The sequence below is a fragment of the Neophocaena asiaeorientalis genome, unplaced genomic scaffold (assembly GCF_003031525.2).
Source record: "Neophocaena asiaeorientalis asiaeorientalis breed wild unplaced genomic scaffold, Neophocaena_asiaeorientalis_V1.1 scaffold171, whole genome shotgun sequence".
In the NCBI taxonomy this organism is placed as follows: domain Eukaryota; kingdom Metazoa; phylum Chordata; class Mammalia; order Artiodactyla; family Phocoenidae; genus Neophocaena; species Neophocaena asiaeorientalis.
Genome location: NW_020174013.1, coordinates 9,552,013 through 9,574,430, shown reverse-complemented (window position 1 = coordinate 9,574,430; position 22,418 = coordinate 9,552,013). Strand labels below are relative to the sequence as shown.

General features: G+C 47.2%; 2 protein-coding genes across 3 annotated transcripts in view; both read right to left on the bottom strand.

Annotated features, from left to right (window-relative positions):
- Positions 1–22,385, bottom strand: part of EPAS1 (endothelial PAS domain protein 1) — an 88,631-nt gene extending 66,246 nt beyond the window's left edge. For both annotated transcript variants that reach the window (XM_024753625.1, XM_024753626.1), the window contains exon 1: positions 21,832–22,385. In XM_024753625.1, coding sequence (XP_024609393.1) covers positions 21,832–21,857 — 26 coding nt within the window. In that variant the 5' untranslated portion in view covers positions 21,858–22,385. The remainder of the gene's footprint in view (positions 1–21,831) is intronic.
- Positions 1–22,418, bottom strand: part of PRKCE (protein kinase C epsilon) — a 646,138-nt gene that overhangs the window by 26,635 nt on the left and 597,085 nt on the right. The gene's annotated exons all lie outside the window — the stretch shown is intronic.

Sequence of the window (22,418 nt, the reverse complement as noted above, 5' to 3'; positions counted from 1 at the left end):
TGTTTCAGGTGGAGGAATGAGACAGTGGTGTGGTTCAAAGACCTAAGCAAGCCTGTGGCAAGATGTCTGGGGGATTTCCTCCCCACAGAGAGGAAGGAGGATGGGCTCAGGTCTCTGGAGCTGATGACAACAATGATCTTCTCAGGGATGAGGGCTACTTATGCCTACACAACACGCCAAAGCAGGAAGGATCACACACAGCAGGCTTGTCTTAGTTAAACCTCATCCAAAGAGGTGCCATTCCTTCAGTCCCAAAGCCCTTTTTTACCGAAGTATAAGTGACTTACAATTTTCTATTAGTTTCAGGTGTCAAAGACCTCTATATTAAAATTGTTTCACTTGTTCCACAGTACAGACTTTGACAACAGGTCTACTGAGGTGGCAGTACATAATCATCGCACGGTACTCCCCTCCCCCCCACCCCTCAGCCCCAGCAAACATCGCTGCACTGACAGTTTCATGTGCCTCACAGGTATCAACAGTGGTGCAATGACTTCCATCCCCACAGGCCATCACGCATGTGGCAATGTATTTATAAGGACAAACTGCAAATCATTAGGGAAATGCAAATTAGAACCACAGTGAAATACCACTTCACATCCACTAGGATGGCTTTCATGTGAAAACAACAACTAAAACAGAAAAAATGGCAAGGATGTGAAGAAATTGGAACCCTGGTGGGAAGGTAAAATGGTACAGCTGTTGTGGAAGACACTAAGGCAGTTTTGTAAAAAATTAAACATAAAATTGGGACTCCCCTGGTGGTCCAGTGGCTAGGACTCTGTGCTCCCAGCGCAGGGGGCCTGGGTTTGATCCCTGGTCAGGGAACTGAATCCCTCATGCTGCAACTAGGAGTTCGCATGCCGCAGCTAAGAGTTTGCATGCTGCACCTAAAGAGCCCACATGCCGTGACGAAGATCCCGCACGCAGCATCGAGGAACCTGCATGCAGCAGCTAAGACTCGGCGCAGGTAATAAGTAAGTAGGTAAATAAATAAATAAATAAATAAATAAAATTACCACACGATCCAGCAATTCCACTCTTAGGTGTATACCCAAAACAACTAAAAGCAGGGACTCAAACAGATATTTGTATGCCCACGTTCCTAGCAGCATTATTCACAACAGCTGAAGGTAGAAACAAACCAAATTCCATTTACGGAAGAATAAACCAAATGTGGTATATACATACAATGTAATATTATTCAGCCTTTAAAAGGAATGAGTACCATTTTCGGAAGCAGCAGCATAGCACAGGGAGATCAGCTCGGTGCTTTGCAATGACCTAGAGGGGTGGGATAGGAAGGATGGGAGGCAGGCTCAAGAGGGAGGGGATACGGGGACACATGTATGCATATGGCTGATCTGCTTTGTCGTGCAACAGAAACTAACATGGTATTGTGAAGCAATTATACTCTAATAAAGATCCATTTTAAAAAAAGGAATGAAATTCTGACACATGCTACAACACGAATGAAACTTGAAAACACTATGAAAAGTGAAATAAGCAAGACAAAAAAGGACAAATATTGTGTGATTCCACTTACGAGGTACCTAAAATAGTCAAATTCATAGAGAAAAATAGAATAGTGGTTACTAGCAGCTTGGGAGAGGGAGAAATGGGAGTTATTTTTTAATGGATATAGACTTTCCAATTTGGGACGATGGAAAATTTCTTGAGATGGATAGTGGTGTTGGCTGTGCAACAGTGAGAGTATACTTAATGCCACTGAACACTTAAAAATGGTTAAAATGGTAATTTTTACGTTTTATATATACTTTACCACAATAAACAAAAGAGTAGTTAACCACTCTCACCCCACCACGGCCACAAAAGGAAATAGGTATCACAATATAAACCTTCTGCATCTACAGTACTACTAAATTCTCACCAAAGTAAATGTCCTGAATAAAAAGGACTCTAAAACCTCTGCATGCTTGAAAATCTAAACTGATTATGGCAGCAACACCCTTTCAAGACAAACAGTGTTCTCAATTTACTTTGGCTTGCCATGTCATGAGCACATCTGATGTGAAAAGGAGACACAGCTGAAAATGGAGATTTGGCTGTGACTCTCCGATGTGTTCACTCAGAGGCTTCAAAATCCCCATCCTTCTTCCCGTTAATGAAGGTTTGCTTCGACCTTTCCATTAGCCCACAAACTACTATTAAAAAAGCCATTTATCAGATTAACACTGAGTACTGCAAAAGTCATCTGCAAGCGGCGTGCACTCTTCCACGTAGGGGTTGCCATGCCAACGGCTGCTCCATGTTCATTGTACAGGAGTATCAACTTCAACAAAGTCCCGTTTCATAATTCTGAGGACCAATTCCATTTTACTGTCCCTCCGCACTTCCCAAATGTGCACACATGACAAAGACCCCACCAAAATCAGGTAATGACCAAGAAAGGGAGCAATTAAAAAACTGACTTGCTAAATGTCCACGTACCGAAAATGTTGCAAGGCAGACAAACATTATATTATTTCCTCTCTCTAACTCTTATCCCCATCCCAAAGAAGTACAATCAAAGAATTTGATGTAAGAACAGTTTGGCCAGTAATTCTCAAAAAAGGAATCCTGGGTGAATAAATTGAAGGAGAGACTACAATTACACAAATTGTTGTAATAGATTGTTTGCCTGGAGAGCACACAACTATAAACAAAATGGGGTAAGATACTTGGATTTTATTGGTGCTAAATTTTGTTGCAAATTTTTGTTTTAAACAATGCCTGCAAAGTTTTAAGCAAATATATTTAAACTGACTAGCAGTATCAAGTGTTTTGATTTAGAAGAAATGTCTGAAACAGAGAGCTCTAGGAAACAATTTGTCTTGACTCAGAAGTAAACCTAACAAGCAATTTCCAACCACAGACAATGAGCCCAGCCTCATACTAAAAACTCCTGATTAAATCAAAGAAATATCCAATCCGGTTTAAAAATGATTCATAGGAAACAAACAAATGCTGTGTAGACAACAGATTCCCAAACGGACAGGAGTCATCGTTATGCTGAAGTTTGCTGTAAATATAATGCCACACTTCCAACCAGGATCAGCAAAGGAAGAGAAAAAGCTCATTACAACTCTTAAACATATACAGCTTTCAGGTATGGGATAGAAATGTATTAATAGCATCTACCTCAGCTAAAAAAAAATTTTTGTTTTTATCTTCTGTCACAACTCTGAATGATACCGTATATGCACTAAAGTTTTCAATATCATGAATACACTATTGTGTAAAGAAGGAAGGGTGCCTTTTACAATATACGGATTGTGTCACAGAACTTGGGGAGGGTGATAAACAATTAAAACTTTAAATGATGCTTGTTTGAAATCTTGGGCACAGGAACGACATCACTGAAGAAAAACTCGTTCTTCTAGCTAGTGGCTCCTGGCTCAGAGCAGACACATGGGCCACACTGGGAGATGATCTTACCCAAAGTGACACCCAGCCCTGACAGCCCTCATCGCCGCAGCCTCTTCTATGTAATCTCGTGAATTACTCTAGGCCTAGAGAAAGGCCTACATGGATACAAAAACTTTTAATTTGTAGTTATTTCTGGGACACCAGAGCTGACACATTGGTCAGGCATATACAAGAGATGCTGCTTTCTTAGTTTGTGAACATCTCTGGGCTGGTTAGAGCTTGTTTTCTGAACCAGGATGTGTCGATGAATCGGAATTGTGTTATGATACATCTGTAAGTGGAACTAAGTACAGCTGTGTTAAATCTATATACCATGATAGCAAGAGAGAATATTGATAAGTTGCTGTATGAAAAATGCATTGTCCACAACAGTATATAGTATGATTATACTCTGCAATTACATGTCCATATTTACTCTATAGAAGAAAGTATGTTCACCAAAGTGTTAACAGTGGTTATCTCTGGATGGTGGAATTTTGGTGATTTTTAGTTTTATCTTGATGCCTTTCTGTACCATGACTTTTTTTTACAGGAACATGTATACTTTTTATAATCAGAAGAAAACAACTACTTTAAAAATAATTTTAGGGGTTCCCTGGTGGCGCAGTGGTTGAGGGTCCGCCTGCCAATGCGGGGGACGCGGGTTCATGCCCTGGTCCGGGAAGATCCCACATGCCACGGAGCGGCTGGGCCCGTGAGCCATGGCCGCTGAGCCTGCGCGTCCGGAGCCTGTGCTCTGCAACGGGAGAGGCCACAACAGTGAGAGGCCCGCGTACTGCAAAAATAATAATAATAAATTTTACAGGAGAGACAACTTATAGGGTCTGGGTGTGTGTGTGTACACACACATACTCTTGCGTAGTCTCCCTAACTACCCTTATGCTAAAATCTCCCACCAAGCAATTTGGGGAGCACTGCCCTCCTCCCTCAGGCCCAGGCATCCCTGGGTGACGTTTGCACATCCCTATCCTCCCTCCACATCCTGCTCTCCGTCCAGCAGCGTCAGGGAGCTGCCCCCGCACTGGGGGCAGCCATTCAAGAAGCAAGGAAATATTATGCAAGAGCACAGGAAGTCAGAGGAGACAGGATTCTGGGCAGGCCTGGCAAGGAGTCTGTGTGAACTCCAGTGAACAAGTGGACTTTGCTCAGCAGGGCTGAAGCCAGCAGAAAGCCTCCAGGGCGGCAAGGGAGAGCCGTCCACCTCAGGTCTCTGGCCAGTGGGCGGCCATCCAGAACTTGATGTACCTGATGTAAGGCAGATAAACCCAAGTCCCAATATTTCTACTTTTTTGGCCCAAGTTCAAGGTGACTCCCCAGCACTCACGCACCATGACTCACCTCTGTCCCACATCGCTTTCCTCCTCCCCCCAAACACAACATGACTCCATTCAGCAATTTCCAGGCCTGTTCCTCTCAAGGCCACCAGCTTTCTAACTCAGTTGTCTCTCTCACTGCCTCAGACTGAAGGACTCAGTACTCTCAGCTAGCTTGTGTCCATCATCTCATGTCAGTATCAACCCTGAGCACCCCGGATATGTTTATTTATATGCACACACACTTATATGTGAATCACAGAAGTAATAACCCCTTCTTTTGCAGTAGTTTGTATTTTCCAAGCCCCAATCCAACTGCAGGGCAGGGATTACAACAGCCATCTGACAGTTATAGAAGCCGAAGCTCAGAGGGAGTGCACGACGGCTGCACCATGATGCTATCAGAGTGGGGAGCCAGGCCTCCTGGTTAAGGATGCTCTCACTCACCCGAGAAGCCTGCCTCCTTCTTCCCCGGCATTAGGAGATGAGACGCGGCCCTGCCTGGTAACAACTGCTCCCTTTTGTAGAAACTGCTGGGCAGCACACATTCTGTCCCACCTCAACCCACTTTCTCCTTAACGGGGGGTGGGGAGGGGGTCCTGCTGCTGTCAGTGAAGTGGGTCCAGCCCCTGCTCTCTGGCATCATGCCATGTCCAGTAATGACTCGCAAGTCTCTGCCCCTCTCCACTTTAACAGAACCTCCTCTTGGAGAGGGGGAAATTACAGGGGAATTGGAGATGCTTTTTCCAAATCTCCACTGATCACCTTTAACCTCCCATCTTCCTCCCCTAAGGAAGCACCTGAAAACAGGAGTCGGGACTGGGTTCCACCTGGACTTCATTTCACAATGGAACTGGTTCCCACCTACTAGCCCATTTTAAAGGTGGAGAAACTGAGGCCCAGAGGTCACCCAGCTGGTTAGCACTCCTGTTTCCTTTCCACCAGGCCACAGGAATTCTGCTAGGCATACAACAGGACATTTCCCAAGCAGAAGGGCCCTAGATGTAAGTAGTGGGATGGACAGGACTGGGCAGAAATAGGACTGAGGTCCCCCCACTCCTCTCTTTTGCCTCTGTCAGGAGCAGGCAGTGGTATTTTAACACTCAGAACCACCAGCCACGTAGGGAACAACTCCCACCCAGTCACTGCCCCTGGCCCGACAATTGCTAATTGTGGTGAGGACCGACAGTGGCATTCTCCTGGGACTCTGCTGTGTATTTCCAGTCGCCACCAACACACAATGGCCCCTACTCCTCTGGCGTAAACATTGCCAAATAAGACAAACAATAACATCACCATGACAGAAAAAATAACGTGCCCAGAGAGACAGCACCAGCCAGTGGAGAGAGGCTGGGGTCAGGGCTCTGCTAACATGGGCTCTTCTGCCCTGACTTTGCGATCACATTTTTGTGCCTCGCTTGTTTCATCTATATGGTGAGAATGACAACTACTTTAACCTACATCATGAGCTTTGGGAAAAAATTAAGCACTGAGCGAACAAATGCAAGAAATGATAATGCCAGGTTGAGGACAAAGACCCGGCAACCCTGGGATAATTATTTCATTTAACAAATATTTAAGGAGCACCTCATAGGTGCCCAGCACTGCCCCAAACGCTGTGGGTATGGTGGCAAGCAAGGTAGCACGGCCCCCGCCCTCAAGGAGCTTACAAACCAGGAGGCAGCAACAGATAATAAGCAGACAAGTGAATGACAGCATGTGGGGAATGCTGTCTTTCAAAAAAAAAATTCTACAGCTTTCTTGGTTAATTGTTTTTTTAAAAAAAAAAAAAAAAAAAATGGAGAAGAGGGTTGGAGGGCTGGCGGTTAACTGAGGGAGGTGGGGATAGACTTCTCTGAAGAGGTGATATTTAAGCTGAGCCCTAAGGCTCCAGCAGCTGTCCAGCCTCGAGATGGGGCTGAGGGAAGGGCCAGCTCAGGCACAAGAGATGTCAGGGATGCTGCAGGTGACAGATCTGAGGCCAGAATGGAGTGACCTGCCAAGTTTCACGGTCACTAAGCGGCAGAGCCAAGCTCTTCACACCCAAAGCCTCTTCCCACTACCAGCAAGACCAGGAAGCCCAGGCATCTCGAGGCCTCAGTGTGCCCCGCATTTCTACATCTCCCAGCAAGCTGCCTGACCTTTTGAACACCTTAGTCCCTTTGGGGGCCCATAGTTAGTTAGGTTTTGCTTGTGAGAAACAGAGCAACAAGTGGGACCTGAGCAGAGGTGGTGCAGATACAGCTCTTTAGGTCTAGAGATCTGGGGGTGCTGAATCGAAGGGCAAATCCCCACTTGTAACAGGATGGCAGCAGCCATGGACCCTCATCTCCACAGGTGAGGGGGAGAACAGGCCAGGCATGGAAAAGGGCACATCCACAGTCAGACCATTTTTCAGGAGTCCTGGAAGTTTCCTTGGTCTCTTGGTGTTATCAGATTTCCTCCCATCTCAGGAGATGGGAGAAATACAACTCAAACTTGAAAATCATGATTGGCAAGAGCACATAACCAACCCTGGGGGCAGTTGGTGGTAGCGGCAGTTAAAGGCTGGAGAGCCAGCGTCTCCTTTCAGCGTCTGCTAAGATTCCCTCCCAACTGCAGTCAAATCATTCCAACAGGTAGTGATGTGCCAAATGGTTATACTGCTGTTCTTGTTAATAACGCTGCCTTAATGGTCTGTACTTTACACTCTTCAAAGGTCTTTCTATTGAGGTAATGGTTGCAAAAAACATTTTCAAAGTGCAATACGCTCTTAAAATGCATGGTTTTACTGAAACTCTAGCTCATATCAAACTTATAATAACAGTACTCATAGAACGCAGTTAGTGCATCTAACCGCCATTTAGGAATAGGAAACAGAGACAGGTTAAGTTACCTTTCTAGGTCACACAAGTCTGAAAAAGATCTAGAACAGTCTCTCAGAGTCCTAGAGATTTTTGAGAGCTCCTCTGAACCTCCTATGGAGGCTGGCTTTGCCAGGGACACAAAAGAAGTAAAAAGTGGCCCTAGGGGCATTTACAATCTGTTTGGCAAAACAAAGGGTAAGAAATATGGAATGCTGTGGTCATCCCCCGACACTAATTTTGGAGGCAAAGGAATTCAAGTGGGTGAAAGTTTGTCCCTTTCCAAAATAAACATGTACTCTGCCTTGGCCCAGAAAATCTAACTCCAGGAGAATTGTTACGTCATTACCCTTGTAACATTTGGATCCATACAAGGAGCTACAGGTGGCCCAGCGTCCCAAGGCTTATGTTGATCTGAGTGTGGAAAATGGTTCAAATGTGCTCAAATGAATGGCTCAGGAAAGAATGAATCACCCTTCATGGTCATCTGAGACTCCTTTCTGCCCGGGTGCTCTGGTCACCAGGATTTCTCAAGGCCCAACGCTGGCCAGTGGCTTCTGTGACCACACCACCACCAAGTGTGCCCAGGTCCCATCACCGAACTGACTCAGGTGGGGCAAACAGTTTGCTAGGAGTTTCGCAAAATTGTTATCTTCAAAAGTACTTTTACTTTGGAAAGGAAGAGAAAAGAAAAAAAAAAAACCAAAAAACAGAGAGGAATAGACATGGTAAGTTCACAGCTTTCCTACCCTAATGGTGTCATCACAGATTAGCTGGGTTAGATCACCCTCCTCTCCCTTCCGGGGGCCTATCTGGAGCTGTGGGCAGGTGGATGCCCGACTGGAATTCTAGCTCTAGCTCGATTAAGGTAAACACCACTTCCTGGCCTATGGGGTTTCTCAGGACATCCCCGAGGCCACTTCCCAGGGGCTGCCCAAGGCCCCAGGCAGCCCCTGTGTCTGGGCTGGCTGCACTGAGCTCTGCGGCTCTCCACCACCTGCAGTCCCGGGGGAGGAAGCCCCCATCCACCTGGCTCCGGAGGGCCCTTCCTGGGCTCAGGCCCAGATTTCAGCAGCCTGCACAGAGTAGGTGTTAAATGTGAGCACATCACTGAAGAAAGCAATCCTCCCGGGGAGGGGGAGCAATTTCCCAGTTCGACAACCATTTACGAATTACTGAGGGGCTGGAAAAGGAAGAAGAGACGGGACACACAGTTGCCACAATGACATTAAATTCCAAGACAAGAGCTATCAACAGTAGCGGCCTCCCTCGAAGTACCATTGGACAGGGTGCACTAAAGTGACTTGCTTGGCCTCTGCTGGGCCCTGGTGTGGGAACTTCTTCAGGGATTCAGGATCTCTGCCAAGGCCCTGCTCGCAAGTGTCCAGCCATGACCTCAAATGCTTCTAAATACCTCCAGGAGAAACGTTATACCTGCTGTGGGTATAACTACCCTACCCCAGCTACCCTACCAGGTGACTCCAGAAAGATGGCTCCTTTTATCTCTGGCTACATCTGTCCGAGAACACCAGAGCTCGGGCTTTAGGGAATGGTGTAGCCACACAACAGGAAAGGAGAAGGCCAGGGAACAGCTCAGCTGCCACTTCACGCAGGGGATGCAATTCCCAGTGATCAGTAGAGGCTGACAAAAAGCATGGCCATCTCTCTCCCTACAAACAGTGGAGCGTTGAAGGGCCTGTCCTATCTTTCTATAATGATCAGACTCAAAAACTTAGAATCTACAGTGACAAAGGGCAAGAAACGATAGAACAAAAGCCCCTATCACATTATTAAGGAGACAGAGGCTTCACCATCAAAATGAGGACGTGGAATGAGCATCAGTGCACCCGTCCACAGAGCCCGATGGAAGCTATTTTAGAACACAGTAAGCTGTCCCCTTCCAGCCTCCTACTCTGGACACTGGGAGGCATTTATTACCCTGAGGTGTCGTACAGTCCAAAAAGAAATATATTCTAGAGCAATCTGGGCACATTTGCGAATGACTTATTTCCTAAGCAATACAGAGGAACATTCTTAGCCTTATGAAGGACAACCATGGCACCGTCCAACCACCCTGTGGTGCTTACACAGAGCCAGCCGGAAGATAACAGATGTGCCCTGAGCAGCTCCCAGTCCAAATAACTCCCAAGAGAAGCAGGCACTGCTCCTGTGGCCCCAAGGCAGCCCTAAGATTCCATCACATCATGACTCAAAGAGGAATCATGATGTCCTCAACTTCCCAACACCACCCTGGGCTTGGTCCCCCATCTCCCATCTTTTAACACAGCTCCAGATTCAGCTCTGGAAGGAGCCGGCTTCCCAGCACCGGCCTGTACACCACCCTCATTATGCCTACCTCCTCATTTTACTCCAGCTGTTCACCCCTGCTGGAATGCCCCAAACCCATCTGCCTATCCAAATTCTACCTAATCCTCAAGACCCACCTCTTAATGCTCCTCCATTAAACCTCCCTCTAATCTATGCTGATCAGTTCCTTTCCTGAAACTATTCACAACACACAAGATCTGTTTACCCTTATTCGCACTCAATTACTATCCATCTTCCACAGTTTGCTCAATGTTTTATCTGAGCTAGTTCTGACCTCCTAACAAGACAGCAACATCGTAAAGGTGGGGCTAAGACAACCATTAACATAAACCATCTTGCCTTGTTTTAAACAAATCATTTCAGGAACTCCTTGACTCACCAGCTAGACTCTAAGCCTCCTGAGTGCAGGGGACTAGACTCTAATGCCTCTTTGTAACCTCACTACATGGCATGGCACCTGAATTTAGTAGGTAACCTAGAATGTTTGTACACGGTGATGACAGTATCCACACAAACTTCACTACATGTATGGGGAGTGACCAAGGAGGATGGGTAAGTTGATCTGAGCAAAGGTTTCTGCCTAAATCTCTAACCCACTGCACTAAGCCCAAAGTTCATGACATAGATCGAATTACTGAGTCTACAAACAATTACTGGGCACCAAATGTGGGCCTCTGTTCTCAGTGCTGTGAGAAGAAAGAACAAAAAAGATAACTAGGTTTCTGCTCCTGAAGGGCTTACCACCTATGTGGTGATCAGAGACAGACAGACAGACAGACAGACACACACACACACACACACACACACACACACACACAGTGAAAAGCAAATTTTAAGAGCATCATACAAGTAATAAGACACAGACTGAAGACCATATAAATGCAGGGGTAACCAATGTGCTGCGAATCAGGAAGGCCTCGTAGGGAAGATGATTTCTAACCTGAGAGTGGGTACTCCCCTACACACACTTTCCCACCTGGCTTTTTTAAACTTTAACCTAGAGCAAGTAAGTACTTTGTTGTTTGGCTGGTACTTGCCTTGGAGCGTTGGGCAATCTTGAAGTGAAGCACTGACTTCACAATACTAGCCTAATGTTTGCATTTGATGTAAAATCATGTATCAACCAGACCTGCCTATGGTCTTGTGGGTATTTTTTTCTTTTTCCTCTCTCTTTCTTTTTTTTTTTTTTTAAAAAAGGAAAATAAGGGTTTCCCTGGTGGCGCAGTGGTTGAGAGTCCACCTGCCGATGCAGGCGACGCGGGTTCGTGCTCCGGCCCGGGAAGATCCCACATGCCGCGGAGCAGCTGGGCCCATGAGCCATGGCCGCTGAGCCTGCGCATCCAGAGCCTGTGCTCCGCAACAGGAGAGGCCACAACAGTGAGAGGCCCGCGTGCCGCAAAAAAAAAAAAAAAAAGGAAAATAAATAAAGGGCTCAAATCTACATGAAAAAGAAAAGGAGAGCCCAAGAGCCAGGCTTTCCAAGTGAACCAAGAGACATTAAGCACTTGTATGATTTTTTTTAATTAAGCATGATTTTGGGGACTCAAAATATGCACGGTGTTTACAAGGCACATTAGAAAATTAGACATCCTTGCCCTTGAGCAACATGTAATGTTGCTGGAAAGACAAGAACACATGAAGTGTCACTAGATAACAAGGAAATATAATCAGGCGGGCTCTCTCGCGTAAGTCGCCAAGAGCTAGAAAGGAGTGGAGGGGGAGGTGCTGGTGTGGGAACTACTGCAGAAGGTTCTGTAGGACCTGGGGCACTCGGGCTCAAGCTAGGAAAGGGGGAGATACTCGAGTACAAAGAGAAGTCAGGAGAGCATCCTAGATGGAGGGACTGGGCTGAGGGAGCAGAGGTGGGAAGGAGACCTGTGACGTGGAGTGAACCAGCCCTTGCAGCAGAGCGAGGAGACTGGCACATCTGGGGTTCAGGAAGCACACTGGGTGATGGTGAACGGGGTGAGAGGGTTGGAGTGGGGTCCCTTATTGTCAATGAGATGAATTCCCACAGCTGTGTAGGCTGCCCTTGGGAAGAAAGCTGGACCAAGGATCCATGTCCTCATTCAGGTTTTGAATGTGTCTAGCTAATCCTTGGAGATCTTCAGGAGAAACACTCAAATCCACAAAAGGAACCCCTTCCCCACCCTGAAGACTCACTGTGCTCCAAGGACATGACAACCCTGCCTAAAATAGGGGCAGTATCAGCGCCATGCAAACCTGTTCTGAGAGGCTAGGAGAGCTATTTTAGCAGCCAGGCTGCCTCCCAGCCAGTCAGATAGCAGGGAAATGCATGGGGGTGCTAATTTCCAGAGAATATCAGAAAGCACCAGAAAGTGGGGCAGCCACACAGTGGACCAGGATTTCCCCCTGACTTCCTGACCACCCCAAAGAACCTCACCAAAGGGGAGGGGCTGTGTCAGCTGTGCCAGGACATGCAGAGCAAAGGCAAGGAAGCCAAAAATTTGCGAAAGAGCTGTGGCTCCCATGCCCCACTACCACTAATTCCCCTAAAGCCCTGGTACAGGAGAAAAGACAGACTCCTGTGGCATGGCGATATAGTTACCTTTAGAGAAGCTCCCTTGTCACCAGCAAAATGTGACCTTCATACTTTTCTTATCTTAATATCTGGATAAACATTTGTTGTGGAATCACACAAATAAAGGTTCTAAGGGTGAAATGTGGTGTGTCCAGTAACACCACGCAGCTCTGAACCCGGGCACCAGAAAGTCCTTTTGGCTCTGGAGATGACTTCTCTCTCTCTTTACCCTGGGCACCAAAATTAGCTTCATCAACCTCAGCCAGTGCTGGAGTGAAGGCTGCCATGCTAAAATAGTATCTGAGAACTCTTGAAAACACAGGAGAGAAACACAAGGTTACGGTGGTTTACAAACACTGAAGAAAGCAATTTCACTGGAGTGCTTCTTAAACCAAATAGAGAAGGAAGGAGCATTATTGGGGTTTAGCCTGGAATCTTCACAGAGTGAATGATATTCTTCTAGCTCCCTGAATTCTCCACATGGCATATTTTGTATACCGCGATATACTCAATTAAACATGAGTATTTTCATTCAGAAAAATAGTGTAGAGGTTATATGTTCATCAAAGAGTGGTTATCAAATGATCTGTGTTTTACTTGCACGGTCCTATTATTTCTAGAACACTCTGTAAAAACATCACAGAGTCCCAGTTCCCCATATATTTGACTGTCCAGAATTGATTTTTTAAATTTTGTTTTGAAGTTCTGAAGAATGGGCCCTCGAACAGCTCCTCACAGGCACAATTTTCTGCTGTTTCCACGTGGAATTCATAAACAGAGACAGCAGCTGATTTTGTGTGCTCACAGAAAGCCATTCTTTCCTGCAACTGTGTATGACGTATTTTCCAGGACAATCTTTCTCAATACTCCAAAGTGCTTCAGCAACAGGAAGCTGTAAAGGTAGGAAGGAGGCCTGTAGATATTTGCTGTAATTACTCATTAGTAATGAGAGTAGTTAGCATTGAAGTTTGAGTCACCCCCTTCGTGTTCATGCTCCTTCATTAGCTTGTAACAGGTGCCCAAAGGACACCTGGGTCCAGTTGTAGCTTTTACTGCAGGTGACATGGTTTGCTTCTTTTTACAGCTCAGTTTCTCAAACATAAAATTAGGATAATGTGTTACCCTTCCTTCCCCCTGCCCTCTACCCAGAGGCAGTCAGGACAAATCTTACTCAAAGTGGTAACAATATGAAAAATTTGTATCAAGGGTAAGACATACATATTTGTTAATATAAATACAGCATCGAGAGAGAGAGAGAGAGAGAGAGAGAGAACCTGTACGACTAGATACCCAGCACAGTGATTTAAATGATTATTACCAAAAAAAAAAAAAAACATACACTTTAACCAATGTATTTTTAAAGGATTTATAAAATGCTTCTGAACACAGATTGAGGCCATGTGTCCCCTTATTCATAGTGAGCCACTGACTCCCCACACTCATAGGTCAACAGCAGGGAGACTCAGACTGAAATTGAGACCAAAAGAGTCAACTAAAGCTGTTACAGAATTGATGAACTTCTAAAAAGACTATCATATCAGCTGTACCCCCAGCATCTGTGGGCAGCCAACATCGCAATGGGGGTTAGTTAACCTCCAACATTACAAGTGTGAGTACAGAAAATGGAGTCATTTTCCCACTCGTGTGCTTTATTATACAGCTTCATCCAATAAAATCACTCATCTGTTATGATTCCCAGCACTAACCTCTCAGGTTTGAATTTTTTATTCGAAGGTACCATGGATATGGGATGCAGAAAGTCACTGGAGGAATATAAGAAGAGATTTCTAACAATCCACTTCCTTGGCTTTGTAAAATTGGGAAAACGCCAGATGGGGGCATGGCAAATCAATACATATTTTTTAATGGGGTAATTTTCCTTACTGACAAACCACCTTTTCTGAAATATCTTTCCACATGAGAAAAGGACCTGCTTCCCAGAGTCATTATCTCACATAGAAGTTACTTGTAACTTTAAAACTAAAGAATTTTTCCAAGTGAAGGTGGGAAAATATGCCTCCTGGGAACATGTAAAGGCTCTGATGGTCATGTCATATTATAAGTTTGCTGATATACAACTGGCCCCTGGAAACAGTCTAAGGAGGTCAAGCAAACTGGTACTCTTGAGAATACAGGAAAAAACAAGACCACTTAGAGGTAGATAACATTCTGGTCCATTCCACATGCCTGTCTTCTTGGCTCCAGAGAGCTCACAGGGCCCTGTCACTCTTATTGATCTCATACTTGCAGATCAGTTCTGTGGCTTTCCATAGCGGGACCAGACCATTGGTGACAAACTGCACCAACCTCTACTTGAAAAATCACAGATACTGGCACGCCATGCATGGCCACCACAAACACAGTGATATGCAATTGCCAATATGGCTTGCTTCTCTCTCTGTTATGATATGTTCATGCAATTGTGTTCTGCAGCACTGGGAAAACTCAACAAGCCCTTTGAGGTTCACAGTGCAGAGGCCAATGGTGTGATGGCTGTGAAAGCTTGGGGCTCATCAGAGAAGGGCTCTATAAAAACGCACCATACTATTATTGCAATGATCATAGCTATTCTTTATTTTCCCGTCCATTCTCTCCTTCCTGTGCTCACAATTTCAAAAGATCAAAAGGGCCAGAGGTGGTCTTGTGCAACTTGATTTGGAGATGGCTCTGCAGAAGCCACGGAGGAAGAGCTTCCAACAGGTTCTTCTGCACAATGGAGTCTGAAGGTTACAGGAATTACTTAAGTCTTGCCACCTGTTAAAAGTGGGAGGTGGAAAGCTTTGAACTTTTTGGGGGCAGTAGGGAACCATCTCCTGCCAGAGTGGAGGAAAACCCATGAAAAATTAGAGTTTCCAGGGCTTCCAAGTCTACCGTTCATATCTTCAATCCCTGTCTGCGTGTGAGGTTCCATACAAGTGATGAATCGCAAAAGAGAAAAGTAATTATAATAATTGTAAATACAACAGCAAAAGCAGTTATCATTTATAGAGTACTTTCCATGGGTTGGGCATGGTACTAGATACTTTATAGATATCTTAGGTAAGGTAAGGCCGTGTGGATCACTAGTTAAGAGTACTGGCTCTGGGGAAATCAGCTCGGTGCTTTGTGTCCACCTAGAGGGGTGGGATAGGGAGGGTGTGAGGGAGACGCAAGAGGGAGGGGATATGGGGATATGTGTATACGCGTAGCTGATTCACTTTGTTATACAGCAGAAACTAACACAACAATGTAAAGCAATTATACTCCAATAAAGATGTTAAAAAATAAATAAAAGTTTAAAAAACATACTAACAACAGCAAAAAAAAGAGTACAGGCTCTGGAGGCATTCTGCTCCATTCGAATCCCAGCTCCACCCATACTACCTACTTGACCTTTGGCAATTCACCTTTCTATACTTTGGCTTTCCCATCAGTGAAATGGGGATAAAAACAGGGCTTATCTCACGGGTTGTTATGAGGAGTAAAAGTTCACCCATGGAAAGTTCTGAGGACAGTGCTTACACAAATAAGACTAAGTGTTTGGGTTTTTTGTTTCGTCCTATTGCAGATATAAGGACACACACATTCCTAGTACCTAAAAAGACCTCCAATAACTGTTTGAGCATGATAGAAAACATGAGGATACTATTTCATGGCCATTTTAAGAAGCAGTAACAAAATGAACCACACCATACATATATACAACGGAATATTACTCAGTCATTAAAAAGGAACGAAAGTGTGCAATTTGCAGAGACATGGATGGACCCAGAGGCTGTCATGCACAGTGAAGTAAGTCAGAAGAAAAAAATGAATATCGTATAATATCGCTTATATGTGAAATCTAGAAAGATGATACAGATGAACTTATTTGCAAAGCAGAAGTAGAGACACACACATAGAGAATGGATGTATGGATACTGGGGGAGGGGGTGGAGGAAGGGAGGGGGGGGATGAACTGGGAGATTGAGATTGACATATATACACTACTACGTATAAAACAGGTAACTAATGAGAACCTACTGTACAGCACAGGGAACTCTACTCAGTGCTCTGGGATGACCTAAATGGGAAGGAAATCCAAAAAAGAGGGGATATATGTATACGTATAGCTGATTCACTTTGCTGTACAGCAGAAACTAACACAACATTGTACAGCAACTGTACTCCAATAAAAATTTTTTTAAATTACTAAAAAGAATGAACCACACCAGAACTAAGCCTGTGCAGGGCACTCAGTTCCCCTTCCTCCCATTACTGAGGGTAGACATGTGGGTGGGCAGACAGGTGGGTACAGGTAAGGTTAAGCTGCACTACAGAATCTTTACTAGATGTACACACCAACCTCCTCCCCCATCTCCAAGACAGGGAGAGACACTGGCAGTGAAACATAGGACCCCTCTGAGACCTGAACAGTAAGATCCTAAAAGGTAAGGCACTCACCAAATCAGACATCCAAGAGCAAGGGCTTGCCTTCTCCAGATCACAGAACTTCTGAAAGCCTATTAGAGCTGAACTGACTTCCCTTAGGGAAAAATATGCTTTTATCCATAACACCAGCAGCCAATTTCAGAGGCTCCCGGACCACCCCTCTGAAGCCCATTCACAAAGCGCAGATTAAGAAACTCCCTCTCCCTTCTTGGTCTTCCCAGAATCATAGCTATGTCCACGGTTATCCTCAGTGGGACCAGAATCTCTATCCCTAGCCTCCCTCCGTGCCCCTCACCAAAGCAAGTGTACAAAGAAGAGTAACCATTCAACTCTGGGGGCTCTTCTGTCTGTGGTGTCAGAGAACACCACAGGGATACCCTTGAACCCCCCCACTTTTCATTACTCTCATTACCCTCAACACTGACTCCCTCTGTTTGACCTCCCTCAGAGCCAGTGTTCATGCTGGTGATCAGGGCCTACCCTGTGTGATTCCAGGGAAAACCAGGAACCCATTCTCCCACTCCCCAACACACAATACTTTTCAATAATTGTCTGTGCTTAAATGTATAGTTATTGACTGAAATGCTATTAAGAACTTCTTGGACTTCCCTGGTGGCGCAGTGGTTGAGAGTCCACCTGCCGATGCGGTGGACGCGGGTTCGTGCCCTCGTCCGGGAAGATCCCACGTGTCGCAGAGCGGCTGGGCCCGTGAGCCATGGCCGCTGAGCCTGCGCGTCCGGAGCCTGTGCTCCGCAACGGGAGAGGCCACAACAGTGAGAGGCCCGCGTACCGCAAAACAAAAAGAACTTATCTTTAGCTTCAAAAGATTTGATCTCAACAGAAAAGTGACAGGTAAGCTGCCAGCTACTGTATTTTTAGTTAAGCTTCCTTGTGTGTCCTTCCCCTCCCCGCAAACAAACTAAGCAACTTGAAGACCAGGACCACATTCCCTTATTTCTTAATATCTCTAGCATTTTATCCAAAGACGGAGTAGGTGTTCAATACACATTTGTTGTCTTTATTGGTTTACATCGTGAATAGCAGAGCTGGTTTTCATCACGAAACTAGACATTGGTACTGGGGAGGGTGGGGGTAAAGGGTACTGGGGACCCTGAGAGCAAACATTGCTAACTTTACAATATTGGCAAAAGCCCTACCTGCTATGAACTATCAATGATGGTCAGTACCAAATACAATAGGGAAGATTCATTAGGCTAAAATGAAAACACATGTTGGTATGGGACAGAACTGAGGAAAATACAAAAAAATAGGCCAATACCACTGGAGAGATTTCCTGAGAAGTAGAAAAGCCTAAATCTTGGGATAATTAATGACAGCAAATATTTTCAAATGTATTGGGCTGAAATCCTGGAGCACTAAGAATTATCTAATTGGTTCCTTCTATTTGTAAACATTTTACAGAATAGATTCCTAGAAAGTTGAGGATCACCCTACACACACACACACACACACACACACACACACACACATAAAGAGAGAGAGACACAGACTGACTTACATTCAAAGTGAATTAAACAGTTTTGTTCTCATGGTTTTCACTCCTAGTGAAAATGCCAACTTATTCAATACAGGAATCAATCTATCAATAGTAGCTGCTTGAATGTCTCTGCTGACAGGTAGTTCTCTGCCTCATAAAGCAATTTGCCCCACTGGAGAATAGTCCCTGCATAAAATAATTGTAAGCTTCCCATCAGCAGTGCTGAAAAAAACCTGTAGTCATAGCATTCTTTTGAACTTAATGAAAGCTGTGTGAATTAAATTTTATTCACCTGAACCTATAATGTGTTACATCAATTCCTTATCACACCTGCATTCTGGTAATGTAATTGGAAAGAGACATCGAATGTTGAAGGAATATTTATAGTAAATATATTTAAATTGAGGAAAACTGTCCAGCAATAATTTTGCCTTCCGAATAGAAAAAAAGGTGGGCTTTGATTTTATTTTAGCAGAGGAACCACTACATCCAGTTGGCAGGGGGAGACAGAGATAGAAAACTTCTGATCTGCTACCCCTGATCTTCCTCCCACCCAAGGCCCCACGCTAAGCAATCGGAGCTTTCTGGAAAGCAGCTCTGAGCTGGGTCTGGCTTTGGAAATGGACTTTGATCCCTGATTATCCAAAGATCCAACTTATATTTACCCAAACCACTCTCCAATCCCCATGTACCTAAGAACTTCCAGACTATTTTCTCTTCCAGGGAAGGGGCTCAGAAATTGTTTTTATCAGGAAGTGAGTAGCCCAGACACTTTCTAGCTCTTCACAGAACCAGGAACCCTGATTAATGAGACCTTCACTTCACTCCTGACAGATGAGTGCAGCAAGTGAGTGAGTGCAGCACCCTTAGCAAGCTTGTTTCTGGCCATCTCTGATGTCACTAGGAATGCCCACCACGGCTAAAAGAGCACACTCTGAAACCCAGTCGGCCAGCCAACGTTTAGAAAGCAAACTCTTTTTTATTAAACATTAACATCGCCATCGATGCGTGAACTTTCTGGAACAAAATAATCCTGTCCACTTCTTGCAAGACTGTTGTTAGAAGGAACATTGCTAATGTTCCATGAATCTGGAATTTTGGGGAAGAAATGGCTCTGCGGGAACCAGAAGAATCACATCTTAAGAACCTATACACAGAATCCTAATCTGAAAGCCCCCATAGCAGGTGTCACACCGAACTTGTGAGGCACTCTGGCAAAGCTAAGGACTGCCACTTACAGGACACACCAACTTTCAATGCATTGGTTCACATATTTGAATTTCACCTTGGTCCTGCAAGGAGCATGCCCCCAGCAAACAGAGCCAGACTAGAAAAGTAAATACGTCTCAAAACAATTAGCCCAACATGAATCGGACAACCTTTCTTAGGACTCCGGTTGGTGAGGGACACACTGTTTGCCCTGCCAGTCTGCGACATAAAACCAAAGGCAAGGAGCAGAAAGCAGACACGCGGGGCCACCGCCTCTAGCCTCCTAGGCATCTCACAGGCAATCCCCACAGTGGTTCTTAAACCTGCCGCTCTAGTGAATAATTCGGAGTCTGATTACCCAACTTTTCCCTGCTCCGATTCTGGCTCCCTCTATCTCTAACGAAAGAGGCACTACAGCCAGGTATGTCGAAATAGTTCTGCCCCTACTCCAAGTTTCTTGCGACGATTAACATACATAATAGCACAGGACCCGCGCAAAGCCGCGCGGGAGAAACTGACACTTCACACATCTGTCAAGATTACCATCAGGCCCCACCTCCGCGATTGCAACATTCACCGATAGGCATCACACTTGTAAAATGCACAATAAGTTCCCTCGCCGGCTCCAGAGCCCAGCGCGCGCAAAGGAGCTGACTATAATTTTGTCTTCTGATCGTTCAATCATTATTATTGGCAGGCTATACTGGCTTAACAAAATGCGTTGGAATCTTCAAGTCCCTTCCCTGCTTCGCTGCCCTTCAAAGACACAGGACTCCTGGGCTGCTCCGAGGCCCCCGGGGGCGAGCGACGGCTGCAGTCTCAGGGCCCAGAACGGCCAGGGCAAGGCTCCCTCAGCCGTCTCAAGCCTGGGGGCGCCACCGTGACGCGGGAGGGGAGCCGCGGCCGCAACCCGGGAGCGGGGCTCAATCCCCTCCCCCCTGCGATCCGGGAGCGAAGGGCCCGGGCGCTCGGCCAGAACGGGCGCGATTCGCTGTTTATCAAATCCTTATCGGTGCCCCGAGGTAGGAACCGCCGCTTTCGACCAGAGGATACACGGTTTCTGGCTCCGGTCCCACAGTGGAAATCGGAGCAAGAGTAAATCGACCCAAGCACTGAGCTCTTCGGGCTCCCCGGCTCGAGGCCAGTCACCCCCGCCCATCGCGGCTGGGTCCCCATCCCCGAACCACCGCACAGCCTTCCAGCAGCTGATCTCCCGCGGCTCAGGCCCTTCAGCCGGCCGCGCGTTCGATTACAATTCTCCGCACACAAGCCCCGCCAGCCGCCGTCGAATACGGGGCTGAAAGCTCCCGCCCGCGGGGCAGCACGAATGGAGGTTGGGAGGAGAGGGGGGTCAGGCGGCTAGCCACGCACGACTGCGGGAGGCAAGGCGGTTCCCACGTCTGCACGCCACTCCGTGCGCTCTCACCCTCGCCGGGAGAGGGCAGTGAGGTTGCCTCTCCGCTAGTGCTGAGAGGCTGGCGAGGGCAGGCGAGCAGATCGTGGCTGCCCTTCTCTGTCCTCTTGGGAGAGAGACACCGGGACCTGCCGGGAGCGCCCGGTGTCGCCATCCCCTCCCCACACACCAAGACACCTGCCTCCGCGAGGCAGCCCGGCCCACTACCCACTCTCCCGCCGAGGCAAGGTGCGAGATCAGGAAAGGGGCTTCTCCCATCTTCCGTGGGGTCTGGAACCCTGGAGTGGGGCCCTTTGCTGCGTCCTGGCCGCTCTGCCGGGGCCCTTACCAGCGCCGCGCTCCGCCTCCGGCCCCTCGCCAGTCTGGGGAGCAGCACGGGCAGAGCTCGTTTGGAAGAACCCCAAGGGTACCGAGGAAAAGAGAGGAGTGAGTGCTGCCCCTCATGCGAGCCGTGAGAAAGTCGAAAGTTGACCTGAGCCGAGTCAACCAAGAAACATTTCAACGTGCTGGCCGCGGGGGTTTGGTGGGGGGGTGGGTTTGGGGGGATGGATTTTGGAAGGTACCCCGGGAGCACCTCCGACCTCTAGGGCCATCTCCCTCCGCCTCTTGGCTTCGCTGCCCGCGCTGATTCCCGACTCCTTCGGGCCACAGAACTCTCAACCGCAAAACCGCAGCCGCGCGTCCCCAGACGGGGCACCTGCCCTCCCCTGCCAAACTTTCCAAATCTATCTCCCGGCCTCAAAGACCGCTCCACGCTCCTTTCCCAGTGGTTCGCGGTCGCGCCGGTCCCGCGAAACCCCGCCACTCCCACCCCCACCCTGAACCAGCTCCGGACGCCCGTTTACCTTTTTTTCTCCTTGTCAGCTGTCATTGTTGCAGGGGCCCTTTGAGACGCCGAGCACCTGAGCTCCAGGGCCGGTGGGGGCTGCCGCCGCTACCTTCGCTGTGGCCCTAGCCCACTCCCGGAGGCCCGCGCCCGTGTTAAAGGTCCCGAGTGCTCGCAGGTCCCGAGCGCCCGCACAGCCAGGTGGAAGTTTGCGGGCTGCTGGCTAGGTGCGGGGGAGGGGGGTGGAGAAAGGTGACGGGGAGGAACCTGCACGCGGAGGCGGGGTCGGGGAAAGGAGTGGGAGGAGGCTGTCACACGCAAAAGAAGGGCAGCGAGAGGGGGGCCGAGGTTCCTTTTTCCTTCGAAAAGGAGTCAGGAGTCACTCTTCTGGGTTTTCAAAAAAGAAGTGGCTCAAACGACGGGAGTTGGCAGAGTCCGGGGCCGGGAGGACGCGGAGGCTGAGATGACCATACAGTCTCAGGACACTGCCGAGGATTGTACGGCCGCCTCAGGAAAGCTGGGGCGGGAGGCGACGGGCGCCGGAGCTGTGCGGCTGACCGCTCGCGAATGTCGGGCTCGCGGGGCCGCCAGCCCACTTTAAAAACT